This window comes from Mytilus trossulus, chromosome 3 (assembly GCF_036588685.1).
Source record: "Mytilus trossulus isolate FHL-02 chromosome 3, PNRI_Mtr1.1.1.hap1, whole genome shotgun sequence".
Taxonomy (NCBI): Eukaryota; Metazoa; Mollusca; class Bivalvia; order Mytilida; family Mytilidae; genus Mytilus; species Mytilus trossulus.
In genome coordinates this window covers 71,286,904-71,309,085 of record NC_086375.1, presented here as the reverse complement: position 1 = coordinate 71,309,085, position 22,182 = coordinate 71,286,904, and the positions used below count along the sequence as shown (strand labels likewise).

The following is a 22,182-nucleotide window of genomic DNA, read 5'->3' as shown; positions in this document are numbered from 1 at the left end:
GGAACAAAACAAACAAAACTAACAGGCTTATTGATTACAAAATAATTTACACAAAAAAACAAACTCAAACTACATGAACCAACAACAACCACTGTACCCGGTACTACATGTTCCTGGCTTTGGAATGAGCATTGGTGCAAAATGTACATAAACAATGTGGTGGCCATAAACTCAACCCTCCCCCAATGAACCCAACCTAGGACAACACACCGCAAGGAAAAAGTTCCAGTTGCAATTGGCTTCACTAAAAATGTTGATACGTTGAACAATAATCACTGACACAAAAACAATAGAAACAAAGCACCGAAATAAAAGTACTCGCAGCTACTTAAAGCTATTTCAAAACTAGTAAAAATATAGACGGACTAGTGGACATAGACAGACTGGTAAACATGTGAACAGACGGGTGAATATGTAGAAAGACTGGTAAACATGTGAACAGACGGGTGAATATGTAGAAAGAATGGTAAACATGTGAACAGACGGGTGAATATGTAGAAAGACTGGTAAACATGTGTACAGACGGGTGAATATGTAGAAAGAATGGTAAACATGTGAACAGACGGGTGAATATGTAGAAAGAATGGTAAACATGAGAACAGACGGGTGAATATGTAGAAAGAATGGTAAACATGTGAACAGACGGGTGAATATGTAGAAAGAATGGTAAACATGTGAACAGACGGGTGAATACGTAGAAAGAATGGTAAACATGTGAACAGACGGGTGAATATGTAGAAAGAATGGTAAACATGTGAACAGACGGGTGAATATGTAGAAAGAATGGTAAACATGTGAACAGACGGGTGAATATGTAGAAAGAATGGTAAACATGTGAACAGACAGGTGAATATGTAGAAAGAATGGTAAACATGTGAACAGACGGGTGAAAATGTAGAAAGACTTCTCGACATATAGACAGACATGCAGTTGAGAATGTAGAAAGACTAAAGGACACAAAGAAAGACAGATTAGTCGAAACATAGACAGACTGGTAAACCTGTAGACAGGACTTGTGTTAATGTAAAAGAACTAAAAATTTGTATCTATAAACCTATTTCTAACACTGTTCGGTTTAATTTTCAGACGTGTACATATATACGGTGATATCTATAATATAGGGGGAAAGATTGGCATGGGGGAAAAGTGACTATATGTATACATATTGTAAAATTTCCGCGGGGGAAGAATGGCAATGATCCAAAATTTTCACGGGGGAAATATTGGCTCATGCCAGTCTTTCTCCCGGGGGAAAAACTGGCATTGGGGAAGAATGGCTATATAACACCGGTACGTTGTTTATCAGCGTAAGTTGAGAAAAATATTTTCTTGAGAGTCGTGATCCGTTAAGTACTTCCGGGTTATTATCTGGAACTTTAAATTGTTACAACAAATGAGATTTTCATTGAAACTTTTCCAAATGCCGCCTATCGCGAAAGCATTTGATTTTATTGTAATTGGAGGTGGTTCTGGCGGCTTAGCTTGTGCCAGACGTGCTGCAGAATTCGGCGTTAAAGCTGCCATTGTCGAAGAGGCTCGATGGGGAGGCACATGTGTAAGTAAAAACCGAAACAGTCGCTTTCTACCAATACAGATTGAAAATTGTGAAAAAAAATACAATATCTACAATCTTTATCTTTATGAATACGTTGTCAATACCAATACTGGCTTTATTACAACGGTTTGAGAGAGTGCCTCCCATTTATTGACGGGGCGTGAGATCAGATTGGAAGCTCTCTACATCAAGCTTCCAATCAATTTTTAATGTTTTATTTTTTTTGCAGTTATTTTTATTTTTTATTTAGCCATTTATTTCTTTTGCTTATGCATTACCTTTGCTATAGCTGCATGCAGTCTTTTGTTTGTGCTTAAAGTGTTTAAGTTTGCATGTGCTACTGTTATATAAATACTATGTGCTACTGTATATGTGCTGATATAGACATTTGTTTTAATCTATCTTGCTTAGCTTTTATTCTGCATGTGCTATCTATGTATTAATATATATATGTGCTGTCTGTTTGCATGTTTGTGTTGTATGTGTGTCTGATGTTATTACATGTATGTTTTGTTTATTAATATCAGTCGGTTAAAGAGCTCTTAAGAGCTCATGTTCATTGTTATTATGTATATATATGCAACCCGACTTTAAATAAAGATTACTTTACTTTACTTTTACTTTACAAGCGCTTTATACACTCACTACAGTGTTGTCTAGCTGATTCCAGGCGATGCCTGTCTCTACAAAGAATGAGTTTGAGTATTGAGGTGTTTTCTTGGTGGAATGTCAAAACACTTAGAGTTGTTAAACTTGCTTTTCCATAATGTTTGTTGCAATGGTACATAATTTCTTGGAATATTTTGTCAATTATGTTTCTCTAAGAACATGTTTTATGAGAAATTTGTCTGGTTCAATAGCAAGAATCAGCCCCTCAACCACTTTGTACATAAATATTTTAAAACTTCTGGCGTATTTGTTTTGTCTGGAGATCTTGCAGTTCCAGTTGGGCAAGTATTTTGGAGACACAGTCGTCCTCTCTTGACTTGTGATCTCTGGTGAATAATCTAGCCGCTTGACATTGTATCCTTTCAAGCTTTTTTATGTTTGTTAATGTGTAGGGGTTCCATACTATGGCTACATGTACATGTTCTATAGTTGATCAGCTGATATTAAGCGAGATGGAAGCTGTTTTTTTTTTGCAATTTTGTCATCTTGTGGGCAGTATTTCAAGTTTCTTCTTAGAAAGCTTAGTGTTGAATTTGCTCTCTTTGCCATGTTTGATATGTGGGTGGTCCATTTGAGGTCTTCCGAAATTTGTAGGCCTACATGTAGGTATGGGTTATCATGGGTTATGCTGTACTTGTAGTACTAGAATGTGTTCATTTAAACTTTAAAATTTATGGCTCTTGTTTCTAATGCTTAGGATGCAGCATTTTTTGGCATTGACCCACATTCCCTAGTTATCAGCCCATACTTTTAGGTTTTTGAGGTCTTTTTGAACATGTTGAAGTATGTCGTGGTCTTTCTGAGATTTCACTTTTCTATCAAGAAGGCAGTCATCAGAGAAAAGTCTGATTGAAGATATTTCATGGTGTCTGGAAGGTCATTTATATGGCATAGGAATAGCAATGGTCCTACATGTACAAAATGTAGGACTGTGCCTTGTGGTACTCCACAGTCTATCGTTACTTCTTCTGATTGTTCTCCTTCCACTTCCACTTTCATTTTCCTGTTTTTCAAACATATTCAACCAGTTGTTTATTGACCCACAAATTTTATAATCGCCCATTTTTGATAGCAGTGTCTTATGGGGTTACGGGGTTACTGTGTTGAAAGCTTTTGAGAAGTCTAGTATGGCAATATTTATTTGAAGTCCAGCGTCATATGCTTCATATGAAGTCGTTCATAGTGACAAGTAGTTGGGTTTCACATGAGTAACCGTATCTAAAACCATGGTTTTTACTTTTAAATATGTTAACACATTAATGACATTATGCTTTTCTAGATGTTTCAGTAAATGCCTGCATATTATACATGTATGTTCTAGCATCTCACATAGTACTGATGTTAATGATACAGGTCTGTTATTTTTAGCTTCATGTTTATAGCCTTTTTTGAAAATGCATGCATTGCTATGTTTTTGTTGAGCCAGTCTTGTGGAAGGGTTCCAGTGTCTACAGTTTTTTGGAAGATTGAGGTCAGCCATGGTGTAATTTGACTTGCACATTCTTTCAAAATTCTTTTTGAAAATTCATCTAGTCCAGAAGCTTTTGATGGGTTGACATCTTTGAGCAGTTTTTTAGTCCCTTTTCTATTTAAGAAATAATTCCTTCATGTTATGCTCTATGCTCATTTTAACATGGGTAGGCATTATATTTGTCAATATTTTACAACAACGCTCAGTGTAAAATATTGGCAAATATAATGCCTACCCATGTTAAAATGAGCATAGAGCATGACATGAAGGAGTTATTTGGATTCTAATAGGACAAATACAGTATGTTTATAGGTCGAAGCGTACTAAAATACCGTAAAAATGTTTAGCTGTTCCCGTTTCCTCCCTGAGGAGTCTGTACATTACATTTCATATTTGATAAGTAAAAAAAATATGTTGTTCGATATAAGATATATTATAAAATTTATGTAAGCTACTTGAATGTATATATTTTATAGGATAACAATGGAAATAACTTTAATATAAACATAAATTTGTGCGCATGTGTCAAACATATTTTGTGCTCATTAGAACAAGGCTTTGTTTACAAAGCCTAATAAGTACGTCATATTAGAATATTATTTATTAAGTTTGGTATAGTTTCCTCAATATGCTTTGTTGTGTCTGGTATTGTTGTGGATTTAGCTATTGTGCAAACTGATTTGAATTGCTGTTTTAATATTTCAGCTTTCCCTTTGCTGTCCCTTATGCATGCATACAACAATTTGTCAAAACATGAATATGACACAACAACTGTCATTATGTAGCTCAATTTCATGGATATATACATGTAATAAGCACATATACATGTAGCATTAGTCATGTTAGTCATGGCATGAACAAACACTACATTACATGTTTATGTACAATACATATATATATGCATTTGAAGCATCAAACATTTCTACACAAACATAAAACATTTTTCTGCACTAAAAGATAGGTGTGTTTACAAAACTTCAAGCTTTTTAAAACTTGTAGGAAAATAAGTTTTAACAATTTTCATAAATTTTGTAAATTTTTACAAAATAATTTCCACTGAAACTACTGGGCCAAATTCATTATAGATAGAGATAATTGTGAGCATCAAGAATGTTCAGTAAAGTAAGATCTTCAAACACATCACCATCACCAAAACACAATTTTGTCATGAATCCATCTGTGTCCTTTGTTTAATATGCACATAGACCAAGGTGAGCGACACAGGCTCTTTAGAGCCTCTAGTTGAATTTTCCTCTGTTAGTATTTTTGTGATTTTTTTTATGCCTACAATAAAGTATATGTGTTTTATGTAACCTTTCCCCAGGTGAATGTAGGATGTGTACCAAAGAAAGTAATGTTTAATACAGCAATGCATGCAGAGTTTATTCATGACCATAAAGATTACGGATTTGATGTGGACTATAAAGGATTTAATTGGGCGTAAGTATCAATATTGTTTTTTCATCATACATGTACATTTTTGTTTTGTCTCATTGGTATTCATACCAAATCTCCTTATTTCATATATTTTCTTTGTAAAACTGAAAACAAGCCTCAGTCTAACCTAGGCATCTAGGCAAACTTTTCACAGATCTCAACATCTTTACGTCATTATCTTTGTGCTGAGAAGATCGATTGACATCTCATGAAAATTTTGTGTATACCCAACAATCTTGCCTTAATACATGTAATAGATATTTTATTGTTTATACATGTTTGATGAGACTCTCAACAGTTCTTAAAAAAATAGATATTGATATGCATTAGTGCATTAACAAGTTTCAGAGGGAGAAAAACAAGAATTGAATAATTTTCTGTACATTTAGTTGTGAAAAATTTAGAGATCAGAAAAATGGTCCAGCCTTATAAAAACAGATCTAATATACATTTTGAACCAAAAACATGTTTGTTAATATTTTTTTTGTCTTTTGCAGAGCTATCTATTTTTTTTATTACAAGATATATATCCCTTTAATCATGTTCTATTTTTTCATTTTAATTCTATGAAATAACAAATGTGTACTTGCAGCAAAATAAAAACTACAAGGGATGCCTACATCAAGAGACTGAATGGGATTTATGAATCTAATCTTGAAAAGGTATATATTTATATAAAGTATAACAAAGTATTTATATTTTATCAATTATCATGTTTAGAAAAAAACATAAATTAGGAGAAGGTTACCGCAAAATGAAGGATCCCCAATAGTTAGTACATTATTTCAAGATGAATATTGTTTTGAAATATTGCATAAACATGTGAGAATTGGATACAGAACAGAATTCTTTTTATCAATCTTTTCCTTTATATATACAGCTGTAAAATTTCCACCCTAATAGACCAAGAATATGATTTTTTTTGTGAAAGTTGATAGAATTATATATAAGTCAGATTATTTGTTAATTTGATTAAAATGCAGGTCATGTGTCCAAGCTTTGCTCACACGGAAACACTCCATTCTACTAAAATTTCAGAATTTGTTTGTTTATTTAATTTTTAGTCTAAAGTTGATAAAATAGAAGGTCATGGTATATTAACTGAGGATAGATGTGTACAGGTTGGAGGACAGAAATACTCAGCAGAGCATATACTGATAGCTACTGGTGGAAAACCTATTGTCCCAACAAATATCCCAGGTAAATGATAGCTTCTGGTCTAATTGTAAATTGCAGGTATCAAACTTGACTGCTTTCCAATTTTCCCTGTAATTTTTGCCATTTGATAACATTTATGTACATGATGTAGATACAGATTCAAATATTTGAAATCACCTATGGTTTTAGTTGAACATGTTGAAGTATTGACTTAATGTAAATATTCCAGCATGCTATACTGGATACACATATATTACCATAAAGGTTATATACAGTTGGTCTTTTTTAACTTCTCATGCATTTCAGAAGTCAGAAAAATTACATTGACATACCTTTTGTTTTTATCATCAAAATGTTCATCATGTTCATCAGAGACCCATTTACATTATGTAAATACAAAAACAAAATATCAATTAATGCAGATTTTTTTCCTCATTAAAATATTAAATGATTATACAGTGGAGTGTTCAATGCACTTGAAAACTGGATTTCTTTTTGATTTTTTTCTGTTGCATCTGATTTAAGTTTGCAGATTCATGTTGCATTGGAATTGACAAACTTATATTACCATATGATTTGAAATGTTATACATATTGATTTTGTAATAACTTTGAAAGTATTTTTCAGTATAAACTGTTAGACATTATATAGCAAACAACTAAACCAAATATTAGCTGATTAAAAAGATTTAGATTATTATTTGATATAGCACAATTCATTTAATTCAAACTTGAAATGTTTCGAATATGTTTATTTTCCACCACTGTCCCCTGGCATAGCTGAAGTCAAGGCTGTATAGAAAGAAAGAATAGCATAAAAAAAACATCAGAATTGATATTAATAATAAATTTTGCTGTGTTAGGTGTTGTGGAATCAAAAACAAACTGGAAAGAAGCTTTTTTGAAACTAGATAATGATAGTCATAGTCATTAACTAAAACTTGTTTTGGTTACATTAATTATCAGCTGCTGTTTATAAACATCTTGTACCTCCTACATCACCTTGTCAGTCAAATCTTGTCATACCGATCAGGCTGATTGGATGTTGCTGGTTAAACACTAAGATAAAAATTATTTTGAATTTTGAAATGTATTAAAAAGCAATAGTGTTTTTTTAAGATGTTAAAGAATAGAATGAGTAAAAAGCGAATTACTCCTAGAAGTTAGCAATATTAACTTCATTTGAACTCTTGTAGCCATGGAGAGTTGTATCATCGACAATCATTCAGCATCTCCTTATCTTTATATAAATGTATAAGAATGCCTTTACAATAGAGAATTTCAATGTGTCCTCTTTGCTTGGATGGAATTGAAGATGAATTTCATTTACTCCCTAAATGTAAAGCTTTAGAATTTTACAGAAATATGCTTTTTTTGGTAATTTCAGAGATATAAATCCATCTTTTAATAACATGTCTTTATAGAATCTAGAAAGTCAAGTTTCATTATGAAAAATAATGATACTGATATTTGTACATGTACTGTATAATAGGCTATAATTAACAATATTTTGCCATTCACTTTTTTAAAACCTGTAAAGCAAACATGAGGTTATTAAGAATTGTTGTAATTATAATGTTAATGCTTGTTGTAATATCTGGTTAACACCTCTCCATAATGTAAAACACAATATTTGTCTCCTTTCATAGATGTAAAGCTTTAGAATTTTACAGAAATATGCTTTTTTTGGTAATTTCAGAGATATAAATCCATCTTTTAATAACATGTCTTTATAGAATCTAGAAAGTCAAGTTTCATTATGAAAAATAATGATACTGATATTTGTACATGTACTGTATAATAGGCTATAATTAACAATATTTTGCCATTCACTTTTTTAAAACCTGTAAAGCAAACATGAGGTTATTAAGAATTGTTGTAATTATAATGTTAATGCTTGTTGTAATATCTGGTTAACACCTCTCCATAATGTAAAACACAATATTTGTCTCCTTTCATAGAGTAAATAAGTCTCTGTATGTTTGTTTTTGTTTTTGATTTTTTGTTTTTTTTGTTTTTGTTTATTTTTATATTTGTATTTTGTAAATGTCAGCTGATATCATTCATGTATTGGAAAAGGCACCAAAACAAATTATGTTTTTGTTTATTTGATTTCATTTGTACTAACAATTTTTTTTAAGAATGTAAAACGGATTACAAATTTACTAGTTATAATTCTTAAAATTGTTGCAAAGAATTTTTGTCATTTTGACATTCATCGAAAGTGAAAAACAGGCAATAATTTGATATGTTAAATTGTCATTTTGTTTAGTTTCTTATGTGACCAATTCTCACATTGGACTCTGACTTATATTAAACACAGTTTTACTGTGCATATTGCTGTGTGTTTGTTTTTTCTACATTGGCCAGAGGTATAGGGGGAGGATTTAGATCTCACAAAACATGCCACCACATTTTTGGGCCTGTCCCAAATCAGGAGCCTCTTGTCTTTGATAGTTTTGTATGATTTTAAATTTTAGTTTCTTGCATGTTCTTTTATGTTTTGGTGTTTAGTATGACATCCATAATCACTGGACTAGTACACATTTTTGTTTAAGGGCTAGCTGAAGCATGCCTCCAGGTGTGCGGTTTTCTTGTAGTATTGCAGACTTATTCAATTTGGTAACTCTTGGCTGTTTCCCCTCTTTGGTCAGGTTGTTGTCTCTTTGACACATTCCCCATTTCCATTCTCAATTTAATTCCTTTTGGTTATTGGTTATTGGAAATGAAATGAAGATAACCTGTTATATATAGCATGATCATGAAGATTGAGTTTAAAAAAATAGTTTTTCCTGAATACTTTTTTTGCTTCAGGTGCAGAGCATGGCATTACAAGTGATGGTTTCTTTGAGTTGGAAACTTTACCAAAGTAAGTATATGATACTCTTTATATCTGCTATTGCTGATGCAAAATTATATGTTTATTTTGTATGTCAAAAATGACACTTTCATAAATATCAATTGTTTTCTTTGAAGTCAATTTGAACTATAAATACCATTTTAGAATAAGAATGATTGACGTTATTTGACTTTAAAGTTCACAGATAATATTTATATTTGTTTTTAATGAATTTTTTTTATGAATATAAGAATAAATATTTATGACAGGAGATGTAGGGTCGACATACGTCAATGGTATGTTATTTGACTCAATTCTCCAAACACAGAAAAACAATTATGACATAAGACAACCACTTACTTTATTCCTGAGTTTAATTGCTGTTCAAAAATCTGTAGTTTTTATATCCTTGTCTTACTGGTCTTTTCAAGGTTAAAAACATCTCAATTTTAAAAGAATGGAAGGGTTGGTTTCTTTAAGTTTAAACTGCCACATACACTTGCTATTTATATTTATATGATCAGCAAAAAATAAAACAAAGAAAACAACCCAGTAAAAGAGAAATTTGTCTTTATAATATTTTACTGTTTAGTTGTCTTTTACAGGAAGGTGGTAGTTGTTGGAGCAGGTTATATTGCAGTTGAATTAGCTGGGATATTCAATTCTCTGGGATCAGACACATCAATACTTATCAGGTTTGATGAGGTATATTTCTTGTTTAACACTTATGTCATTAAATTATGATCAGGTGAAAAAACATTGCACATAGTTCACTTTGAAACCCATGGCAAATCATAGATTAATTTAATCCGTTATCCATTCATTTGATGTTTCAACTTTTGATTACAGACTTTCTGTTTTTATTTTCCTCAGATTTCAGTATTTTTGTGATTTTACTTTTTTCTTATAAACTACTCAATAATCATATTTTCTTCATCTTGTTTTGATATACCTTTCACACTGAGTTAACCAATTCTCTGGGAATGATGTGTGAAAAATCTTCTACAAACAAGCTGAAAACATAAGGGCTAGAGGCAATCTTCTATTCTGATTGACCATTGTTAAACTATGAGAATTACAAGGCAAAATGTTTTGAAACTTGGGGGATTGATGAAAACAAAACCTTCTGTAATTTTATTTCTAAGAACTATCCTCGACTGAACATAACACAAATATATAAAAATCAATCAGTCAAGTTAATAAGCTTCTAACATGTCTAATGAGCAATGGAGAAATGAATTTGCTTGGTTCATATAAATTGAGGCTCTATGGCGAATTAAGTTTTATTTTGAGCAAAAAGTTATATTGCAATCGCTTTGTCTTACAGTTTGGATTTTTCTATCAGTTTTTATATGACCGCAAAAAATAATTTCTTTTTGGTCTTTTTTTTTTTTACACAAGGTTAATAACCTCTAAAGGAAGGTTGGGATTGATTTTTGTTTTTTTGGTTCCGACGGTTTAGGAATTAGGGGCCAAAAAGGGGCTTAAATAAGCATTTCTCTTGGTTTTTGCACAATAACTTTTGAATAAGTAAACAGAAATCTACAAAATTTAAACACTAGGTTCATAACCACAAAAAGGAGGTTGGAATTCATTTTGGGGGTTTTGGAATTAGGGGTCAAAAAGGGGCACCAATAAGCATTTTTCTTGGTTTTCACACACTAATTTTAGTATAAGTAAATAGAAATCTATGAAATTTAAACACAAGGTTTATGACCACATAAGGAAGATCAGGATTGTTTTGGGAAGTTTTGGTCCCAACAGTTTAAACATTATGGGCCAAAGGGGCCATTATTAAACTTTGTTTGATTCATAAAAAAATTTATTATCGGGGTTATTTGATATGCTAAATCTTTCATTGTATTTAGATTCAAATTTTTAGTCTCTTTTTCAAATTAGTCTACATTAAGGTTCAAAGGGTCCAAAATTAAACTTACACAAATGTAGTTTGATTTTAACAAAAAATGAATTCTTGGAGTTCTAGATTTTAACAAAAATTGAATTCTTGGGGTTCTTTGATATGCTGAATCTAAACATGTACTTAGATTTTTGATTATGGGGCCCAGTTTTCAAGTTGGTCCAAATCAGAGTCCACAAAATTAAACTTTGTTTGATTTCAACAAAAATTGAATATATGGGGTTCTTTGATATACTGAATCTAACCACATATTAAGGTTTTTGATGTGTGGGCCCTTTATCAAATTGGTCCACATTGAGTTCTAAAGGGTCCAAAATTGAACTTTATTTGATTTCATAAAAAAAATTAATTCTTGGGGTTATTTAATTTGATATGCTGAATCTAACCATGTATTTAGATTTTGGATATTGGAACATTATAGGTAAATGTCCCATTTGAAGTTTTTAGACCACATTCATTCTGTGTCAGAAACCTATTTTGTGTCAACTATTTAATTACAATCCAAATTCAAAGCCGTATCAAGCTTGAATGTTGTGTCCATACTTGCCCAACTGTTTAGGGTTCAACCTGTGTGGTTGTATAAAGCTGCACCCTGCATCTGGTTTATTTTAAAAAGTAAAGAAAAAGTTCTGACTTGTAGTTGCTAACCTCAACTTCATTTGTTATCTGCTAGATGATTGTCTCATTGGCAACCTACCACATCCCCTGGGTTTTATACTATCCTAAGTTTTCATGTTCCCGATGTGTTTATTTTAAATCTATTTTGGATGCAGTTTTCATAGACATTCCTATCTTAAGTATATTGTTTTTAATATTTTACAATTTTAAGTACAGCATTTTAATGATTTCTTAGCAGTAAGAGAATCAATGGAGGTCAACCCCTAAATTTCATGTATTTAACTGAACTGATTAAAAGACAATTTTTTTTCTGCTGAGAACATTGGTCCAGATTTAACCAAACTTGACAGTAGGCACCTAAAGAGATTTTTTTTAAAGTTCCAACCTTTACGTTTCTTCTGTTACTTCAGCATGATCACTAATATTATATATAAAAAAGGAAAATATTTATCAAATGAAGAAAATTCCCAAATTCAGATGCTTTTTTACTAAATGTTTTGGAAATATGATCTTCATGTTTTTTTTCTTTCTTTTCTGTAGGTACTGAGGGCATTTGATCCTACTATAAGTACAAATGTTACTGTAAATATGGAACAGGGAGGAGTCAAGGTTATGAGAAGGACACAGGTAAGATTTAACTCTTCAACTATAAACTGCTAAAAATTGAAATAGATTTTCTCTAGATCTACTTATAAAGACAAGGTCATGAGAAAGACACAGGTAAGATTTAACTCTTCAACTGTAAACAGCTGAAAATTGAAATAGATTTTCTCTAGATCTACTTATAAAGACAAGGTCATGAGAAAGACACAGGTAAGATTTAACTCTTCAACTGTAAACAGCTGAAAATTGAAATAGATTTTCTCTAGATCTATCTATATTGTCAAGGTCATGAGATGGACACAGGTAAGATTTGACTCATCAACCATAATCAATTGAAAATTGAAATAGATTTTCTCAAGCTACAGTGATTTAGAATGTGAAGGTTTAAATATTTATCAGTAAATAAGATGTATAAATAAATAAACAGATTCTATCACACGATGACATCATCATCAAGTTTTCCAAACTATACAAAACATTTATATATGACATGATAAACACTGATCATGGAAACAGGCACACAAATATTATGCATGAATGAACTAGTGGTTTTTTTTGTGGTTGTTAGAAAGGATACATTTAACCAGTCATGTCTGGTTTATATTTTTGGTGGGTGTTAATTGTTTTTGGTATCGATCTGACGAGTTTGAAAAATAATCACTATTGAAGAATTATAGCAGTGAGTTACATCAAGCACTATGTATTTAGACTCCTGCTTTAATAGACAGTGCTTGTTTTTTGTCACTTTTTTCAGTTAGTCAAAATATTAAAATTGAACATTAATATCTCTAAAACCATGTTTAACCCCACCACATTTCTGACCCTGTCCCAAGTCAGGATCTTTAGAATTTGTAAGTCTTGTATGATGTTTAATTTTAGTTCATTTATATATTTCTGAGTTTAGTTTGATGTCCATTATCACTGAACTAGCAGGGGCCAGCTGCATTGAAGACCCTTTGGTGGCACTTGGCTGTTTTCTGCTCTTGGTCAGGTTGTTGTCTCTTAACACATTCCCCATTTCTATTCTCAACTTCATTATCTATGATTTTACTGTTAAGACTTAGAAAAAAAACTTTTGAAAAGTTAATGGAAAGAATTACTCTGCTTGACATGAATGAATAAAAATTCTGCATATTTTTTCAATAATTTGAGTATGAAATTAATCAATTTAAGAGATGAGTTTAAAACTTTTATAAATATAGTATTAAGGAAAATCATTGTTTTAGGTTCAATCTGTAACAAAGAGAGAAAATGGATTACTTGACCTTGAACTTAATACGGGTGACAAGATGACAGATGTAGACTGTTTGCTGTGGGCAGTTGGAAGAGTTCCACTATCAGAAGATATAGGCTTAGAAAAATTAGTAAGTATTGGTTTGATTTTATTTAACAAGATTATAAAACCTTCAAAAGAACTTCGTAAAAACCTTCTCCATTTAATAATTGAATGTGTTTTATACAATTTCATTCTTTAACAAATATTTGTGTTTTTCAGAATCAATTTTTTCAACTTACATCACTGGCGTCAATGTGATGATCGAAAATGCAATTATGATCATCCTAATATGGTGGACACACGTTTAGGGAAATTTTAGAAAGCTGATTTCTCCACTTTGACAGCTTATTATCAGATTGGCATTATGTCAAGAAAAATCTTAATAAGAATTGTCATTGAAATATTTTTTCGTTAATGATGGAAAAGCAACAAGAAGAATGAAAATTGAGATACAAAATTCATAATGATGATCGTAACTGTTAATTTTTTTTATCATTGATGATCGTTACTCTTATCTAAGATGAACGTAACTGTCTGTTCCAACAAAGAATTTTCTTATAAATAAAGCTGGTATACAAAAAAGTGTACATTATCAGCTAATAATGAGAGATGGTCACCAGAGGGGAGGATAATGTCCTTTTGGTTAGTGCATAAATGGTTATGATTTTGCGAGAATTAGCTTCTTTTTTTTAATATAGTTCAATATTTAAATGGATTGGGGGTTAACAACTTTATATGGGTTACATATATTTTTTATAAAAATTTCATATTAATGTCCAGTTTGGTAAAATTGGGGTTTTGTTTCCTTTTTTTCCTACATTTTGTAGATACAATACTCAATAGTACCTTATGAGAACCTGTTATTTTTGGGGAATTCAAACTTTATAGTTTTTTATTAACAGATTTAGGATTTCTGAAAATATAGCATTAAGAAGTGTAACTATATCTGTTGAATGGAAAAAGAAAAACACTGAAACTATCAATTATAATGGGAGCTACTATTTGATTTTTAATGGGGGAGGGGCTAGGATGAAAAATTTTGTCCTGCATTTTTTAAAGTTGAAATCTTATCATTCGTTTTTATTTTAAACTCTAATCATTCCGGCCTTTTTTTTTTACTTTATCCTGATTTTTCATACTAAATTGCTGTCCTGTCTTTTGGTTTGGCCATGTTGTTTATCCGGTCTTTTTTTTTAACACAAAGCTCCTGTCCTGTCTTTTTTCAAAATTTCACACCCTATAAAATCATATGATAGCTCCCTTAATGATATTTTCATCATCTTTATATAAAAACAAATCCAAATTACGATCATCCATGGACGAAGTTACCATCATCATCATGTTTTTTTTAATCTCAATTTTTCATTCTTTTGGTTGTTTGTCCATCATTTAGGAAAAACACATTCCATGGCAATGCTTATTATTATTTCTTGATATAAAATAAATCTGATAATAAGCTGTTAAAGTGAAGAAATCAGCCTTCTAAAATTTCCTTAAATTTGTGTCCGCCATATTGGGATGATCGTAATTGCAGTTAGGATCATTACATTGACACCGGTGTTACATGTAGTCATTTAAGGGTAAATAACTCTTACTACAAAATATTATACTAGACTTATACTTTTTACTTGTAGTAAGAAAACAAGATCTGAGCACCAGTTTTTCTTTTTATTTACTTAAAACATGTTATAAAACCTATCTTATATTTTATTTCAAAATTCTATCTCATAAATTTCATGTTTACTTGTTAAACAATCTACGCTAATTCAGACAATTTTGATCAATTCCTAGCTTGAAAAAGAGCAGGATGACTCATACTTTTAATTATATTTTTGAAAAGCATAATAAAATCTTTATTTTGCCAAAGTGTAAGAAAAATCTATCTGAGGAAATATATAAGGATGATTAACCCTGAGGTTTAACTTTAACTGTTTATTCAAAATTAGTTTTTGCTCTTTTAGTGACTTTTAAAACATGTTAATAAATATAAATCCTGAAATATCAAGCAATGGATGGTATAAAGGAAATAGAAATTTATGTGATCTTTGGATTATGCTTAACCTTCATGAAAGATTTAAAGTTATTTACGGAAAGACAATATAGTTTACCTTCATTTAAAAAAAAGCAACAGTTTAACACAAACAACCACCAAAGCATTGGATAAAAGGGAAGAACGGGTAGATGACATAAAAAGTTAGAAATAAGGTTTATATAATTACTTGAATATCCTGTCTCTGGTGTTAGAGGTCTAGTTAAAAATCCTGTTGAAATTAAATTATTTAAAAGGGAATTTAATGATACAGCAGAACCACATTCTTCTTAAATATATTATATAGCCTTGACCTCATTTTCATGCTCTGATTGTCAGGTTCAGTTTTCAGGATTTTATGAAGTCCTCATGAACAGTAATTGTCTATGTGAGAAGAACGTGTCAGTCTGTCATGTCATATGGCATAGACTTCATTTTCGTGCCCTAGTGGTCAGTTGAGTTTTCAGGATAAGTTTAGTTATCAGCCGAAGAAAATATACATGTTTCCTAACCAATATTTAGAATGTGAGATGTAAATGAGGAGTATATTTCAGACTGACACGTCATATTACCTTGAACTCTATCTCATGCTCAAATGGTCAAATTTAAAGTTAAAGGTTTAGATCCATATCTCATAAATTATATATGATATTTGATTAGAAAGATTTGTTTGTGAATTTATTAAATGTGCTTAGATATGTGCACCTAACAGGTTCCAATTAACTGTGACATCAGTTTCAGATATATTGCCATGTAAAATAATTCAAGTGTTGCAATACATGCAATATCTGAAACATTTCAATGTCAATTATTTTAATTTTATAGGATATTTTACACAGATCTTACAGATTTACACTTTATTTTTATGTTATATTCATTTCTTTTGTTGTTTTGTATATTACTTTGTTAAGAATTCCTTTATGCTTCAAAAATGTGTTTATTCGATATTATTCAAATAATGTTTACTTTATGCTTCAAAAATGTGTTTATTTAATATTATTCAAATAGTGTTTACTAAAATGTCAATACTTATGATAATTAAAGTATGCCTAAAACATTTGATGAAATATACATAAAGAGAGAAGAATATTTTAACACTTCAAAGGATTGCATCTATGATTAATTTCCTATATCCTCAAGATTTGTTAAATGTGCTACAAATTAATGCAAATTTATTCTGTTATGTAACATGTATGATCATCCTCATCATAGATGAAGTGGCGTTTAAAATTATCATATTTACTTAGTTTCATTAGTTCTTTTAAAAAACTTTTTTTTCTGTTCATTAAAGTAATTTCCTAGTTTTCTTTATCAAATATCTTTATATTTATAGAAAAGAAGTCATTATACTTTTTTCCCTTAATACTCAATTTTAGTCAGCTCCCTTAAAGATCAGCTTTATCCGGTTAAGTCTAATTTTGATAGGTCTTTCCTGTGAATTTTTTTTATGAAAATAGAATCTGTTCTATAAGTTTTGAAAAGTAGTTCTTAAGGTTTATGAGATATAATAGGCAGAAAATGAGTAAATACCATTTTTAAATTTGCTCAAATTAATGTGGACATGATGTGTTTTTTTCTTCAAAAGAACTTGAAGAGAACTCTTATTATTTCAATTTATTTAGTATTGATGGCACACATTTTAAACTTGCATTTAAGCAGTTCAGAACTGAATATAACAGGACAATAAATGTAGTTAAAATACATTACATCAATCTTTTATGAAACGTTTGAGGTGAATTTATTGTCCTCAAAATGAAGAATTTTGTGAATTTATACATGATAAATCAACTAGTAAGTTCTTAATTTTTTTTCTCAATTTTTCAGGGAATTAAGATGGATAACAAAGGGCATATCGTTGTGGATGAGTTCCAGAATACTACAGGCAGTAAGATATATGCTCTTGGAGATGTATGTGGTAAAGCCTTGCTTACACCAGGTAAGCAATTAGCATGAAGTGAATTGTGATATTTAATTTTAACTACAAACCAGTATAATATGTTTGAGAGATTGTTCATTTATTAAGGAATTCTCTGCCCATTCCAACATATGATTTTTGAGGTGCTCTGCAATATACTGCCTCACTGGGCTACAGCTTCATTATAGCATCCACTTCCTTTGATTAATACATATTTCATTGATAAGAAAGGGGTAAGAGGTAACTGGATCATAAGAGGCATATGCTGTCAAAATATATTTCAAAATAAAACAAGAAAATGTATAATAATTATGAAAAAACACCTCGAAATACCAAGAACCAAAATAGCTGCTTGCTTGTAAAATTGATGTTGTATTTTTCAGTTGCCATAGCAGCAGGTAGAAAATTAGCTCACCGACTGTTTGATAACAAATCAGATTGGAAGTTAGACTATACTGATATTCCCACAGTTATATTCTCACATCCACCAAGTGCCACATTGGGTCTAACTCAAGGTAAACTATACTAAAGTAAAATAATACAACCACAGTATTATTGAATTCATTACTGCTAAATTGTCAATAGATGTCATTATAATGGAAATTCATGCAACTGTCAAACATGTGAGAGGTTAAACTAGCTATAAATAAATCCATCATTTTCTACATAATAAAATGCCTGAACCAAATCATGGAACATGCCAGTTGTTTTCCATTCCTATATAGATATAGGAAGATGTGGTGTGAGTGACTTGTTAGAGCTTTTAGTTCTGCCATTTATTAACAGACTTTCCGTTTTGAATTTTCATTTTAGTTTTGTACTTTGTTAATTTACTTTTTGCGAAGGATTATTGAACCTTTGAAATTTTAGATGTAGCAAAATAAGATTTTTTTTATGTATATTTTAAAGCTGAAGCAGAAGAAAAGTATGGTAAAGATAAGATCAAAGCCTACAAGTCTGAGTTTACACCTATGTATTTTGCTGTTACAACAAGGAAAGAAAAGTGCCATATGAAATTGATTTGTTTGTTACCTGATGAAAAGGTAATTTAATTGTTAATCTTTTTTTTACTAATCCTAGCGTCTAAGTTTAAAACATAAGTCATTCTGTCATAAAAAATAAACAAAAATTGACCCACTCTTTTGTATTTAATAACATATTGCATATTATACTCCATTACTCCATATGTATTAATATTTTCTTTGAATAGTAATTCACTGTTTCTCTGTAATGTATTAAGACATAAGAAAATTATCTGAAACTGTAAGACTTGATGAGCTGAGTTTATAGCAACTTCAATTTTTATACCCCTGCTTTAAAAAAGGGGGGTATACTGTTTTGCCTCTGTCTGTCAGTCCGTCCGTCAGTCCGTCCGTCCGTTCGTCTGTCCCTCCGTCCGTCAGTCCCTCCGTCCGTCCGTCAGTCCCTCCGTCCGTCCGTCAGTCAGTCTGTCCCATGAAACTTTCGTCACATTTTTCTCAGGAACTACAATACAAGGATTTCAGAAATTTGGTTTCAGGGTTTATCTAAGTCAGCTATACCTTGTGATGCGTTTTCAGATTGATCACTTGACAACTTCCTGTTAACCGAACACTTGTATAATTTTACACATGATAGCCAAGTTGAAAATTTTCGTCACATTTTTCTCAGGAACTACAATACAAGGATTTCTGAAATTTGGTTTCAGGATTTATATAAGTCAGCTATACCGTGTGATGCGTTTTCAGATTCATCACTCGACAACTTCCTGTTTACCGAACACTTGCATATTTTTACACTATTAATATTATCCACTCGTGGCGGGGGTATCATCAGTGAGCAGTAGCTCGCAGTTTCACTTGTTGTTTTTGTTTTTGAACTTTGTACTCCTTTTGTTAGTTCTGTTTTTTTCAAGTAAGGTCTATAATAGCTAGTCTTTACATTTTCAAAGAGATCAACCTTCATAGAATATGGATCAAAAACAGACAGCAAAGTGTCATTTTAATCATAAATTTAACAATACCATTCACTAATTAGAGGTTACAATAAAAAGTGAGAGAACCGGGCTGAAAGTTAAAAGGCAAAAAATAAATAAAATAAAAAGACATACACAAAAATGATGAAATTAGAAACAACAGGATACAAAACACTATTTTGAAAACTACAGACTGAGATGAATGTGGTGTTACTTTGCTGGTAATTTGTGTTGAGAATTAATTTGATTATACATTCTTTTTCATTTAAATATCAATTAATATGAATGTTTCAGGTGATTGGACTACACATGGTAGGACAAGGTGTTGATGAGATGTTACAAGGGTTCTCTGTAGCTGTCAAGATGGGTGCCACAAAGGCTCAATTTGATTCAGCTGTAGCAATCCATCCGACATCATCAGAAGAACTTGTCACCATGAGATAATTTATATCATTGTTAAATACAAATTCTAATATGACGTGCTTCTTTCGCTTTGTAAACAACACTGTGATAAAATTCTCGATATATCTATACTTAGCGCAGACTCAGTGGTGTACATAATAATGGCTGTTACAATACACTTCCCACGTAAATCCACATGTATTGAAACCTATTTACAAACCCTTTGTCAATTTAATTGTTTTAAAAATTGCAATTCAGAAAAGACAAAATCACTTTTATTCTTATTCGGATGCATAATAAAAAGAAGTTCTGCATAAGAGCTCGGAGAAACCAACAAAATAAAAATAAAATAAAATTCCGCGAAAGTCTATTAATGTTTTGGCGCATTTAAGTCATTTCAAAACATGACGTCATACAAATGAAAACTCTAGAGTTGAACGTTTTCTGTTACGTTATCTATTGACATGTCGTTTACTTTTGTATTAAAATTGATTATCAAGGTAGGTTATGTTTGATTTTCTATTCTATTGCATTATTCGCATATGTACTGATTTCAGCAAGTCAACATGGCGGCTCATTGGTAACGAAATGTCAACTTTGGATTTGACGGTAGCTCACGGGAAAAACATATAAATCAACATGACAATTGTTGGTTTTGAGAATGAAACATATTTTTTTTCAGCGGTTGTTCACGAAATAATCCGTGCAAGCTACGGATCTATTAAAATGATGAGCTTTATCTAACAGGGAGTAAAAAAGAACAGTCATACACACAGATTTACCCACCCTCGCTTCAGTTTTTTTAATGATCGTATTTGTCCTATTAGAATCGAAATAATTCATGGAAGCCATAGATTATTGGAAATTTACACATGGCCTGGGCCGTGATATTCGTTGATTTTATCCCTCGCTAACGCTCAGGATAAAATTCAAATATCACGGCCCAGGCCATGTGTAAATTTCCAATAATCTATGGCTTCCATGAATTATTTCTTAAATCAGTAATCTTATCTGGACATATATATTTTGTTAGATGTTTTTTTATATTTATATTTGAATGTATCAGAAATAGTTCCTTCCCTGATGACTTCAGATGGCATATTTATACAAAAACTATCAACCTGAAATATTAATGTACATGTTCTGGGGTTTTAATTGACTACCTCAGATTTTTCTACGCCAGATATTAAGTTATTGATTTTTACAAGTAACCCTCCGGACCAATATCATATAAATTCTTAGTTTATCTATTACCCTAGTTTTTCTTATTTAGCAACATTTATTTGTTCCTGTGTGAATGTCATTTGAAAAAAAATATCTGCAATTTTACATACATTACATGCTTTTTGTATATTTTTATATAACTAGTTATTTATTTATCATCAAATCCTTATGACTGACTTTTGATCTCATGTTCTTACATATTTATATATTGAAGACAACTTATTACAGCATACTTTACCTTTATAATATTGTCAATTTAAAGGTAATTAAAAGACAAATTTTGTTTTAGATTTCTAGAAAGTAGATATTTTCCTTTCTGTTGAGTGCCATATGACAATCTCTATATAAGTTATACGTCTGTAAAAGACAGACTCAGTTTAATTACACTTGGTTGAAAATGATGCACATTTCTAAGTTATAATTACAGTTTCTCTAACTTTTGTGCAATTTTCACGATTCATGAGCAGTGTGACAAAAATATTTTTATCACTAGTAAAATATCTGTTCTCAGCATGTGATTGGTAGAAAATTATATTAAATTTTCTTGATTTGTTCTAAATTTCCTATTATGACATCACGGAAAAAAAACCGACCATGCCTGATGACATCACATATATATATAGAACACAATTTTCTGTAAATATTAAAAAAAAAAGAAGGTAAAAATCATTAGAGAAACAGATCCCACCATCATTACTTGTGTATTATTACATTTCTCAATTCAAGAGTTAAATTTTAACTATTTCAAAAGCTCAACAAGTCTCACGCTTTAAATATTAAAATGAAACTGTTGCCAGTGGTGAAACATTGTAACACAGTTGTTGTAGTGATGGAATCTATATATCCTGCAGTTGATTTTTACGAGAATAAAAGAATATTATGTTATATATTTCATAGTTGATTTACTTATTTTACCTAACAGTAACACCAATTTGTAATATTTGGTGAATGAGTGCATTGTGTTTAATTCTATTTATTTTATTCCCTGATAATGGCCATACATGTTCTGGTCTTATTATTTTATTGATCTAATGCACACGATTTGAGGAATATAGTAGTCTTATCTATCCTCTTACCCAAATAGTATGGTACTGGGTATGACAATTTGCCATCAT

General features: G+C 30.9%; 1 protein-coding gene across 1 annotated transcript; it reads left to right on the top strand.

Moving 5' to 3' along the window:
• Positions 1–1,335: 1,335 nt before the first annotated feature.
• LOC134712292 (glutathione reductase, mitochondrial-like) lies at positions 1,336–21,956 on the top strand. The gene is made up of 13 exons (XM_063573694.1): positions 1,336–1,555; positions 5,020–5,135; positions 5,725–5,794; positions 6,197–6,332; positions 9,104–9,158; positions 9,734–9,833; positions 12,205–12,291; positions 13,494–13,631; positions 17,397–17,508; positions 17,871–18,002; positions 18,397–18,530; positions 19,736–19,910; positions 20,861–21,956. Exons 1-12 carry the CDS (start codon positions 1,394–1,396, stop codon positions 19,883–19,885), a joined length of 1,392 nt encoding a protein of 463 aa, XP_063429764.1. The 5' UTR covers positions 1,336–1,393; the 3' UTR covers positions 19,886–19,910; positions 20,861–21,956.
• The last annotated feature ends 226 nt before the right edge of the window (positions 21,957–22,182 follow it).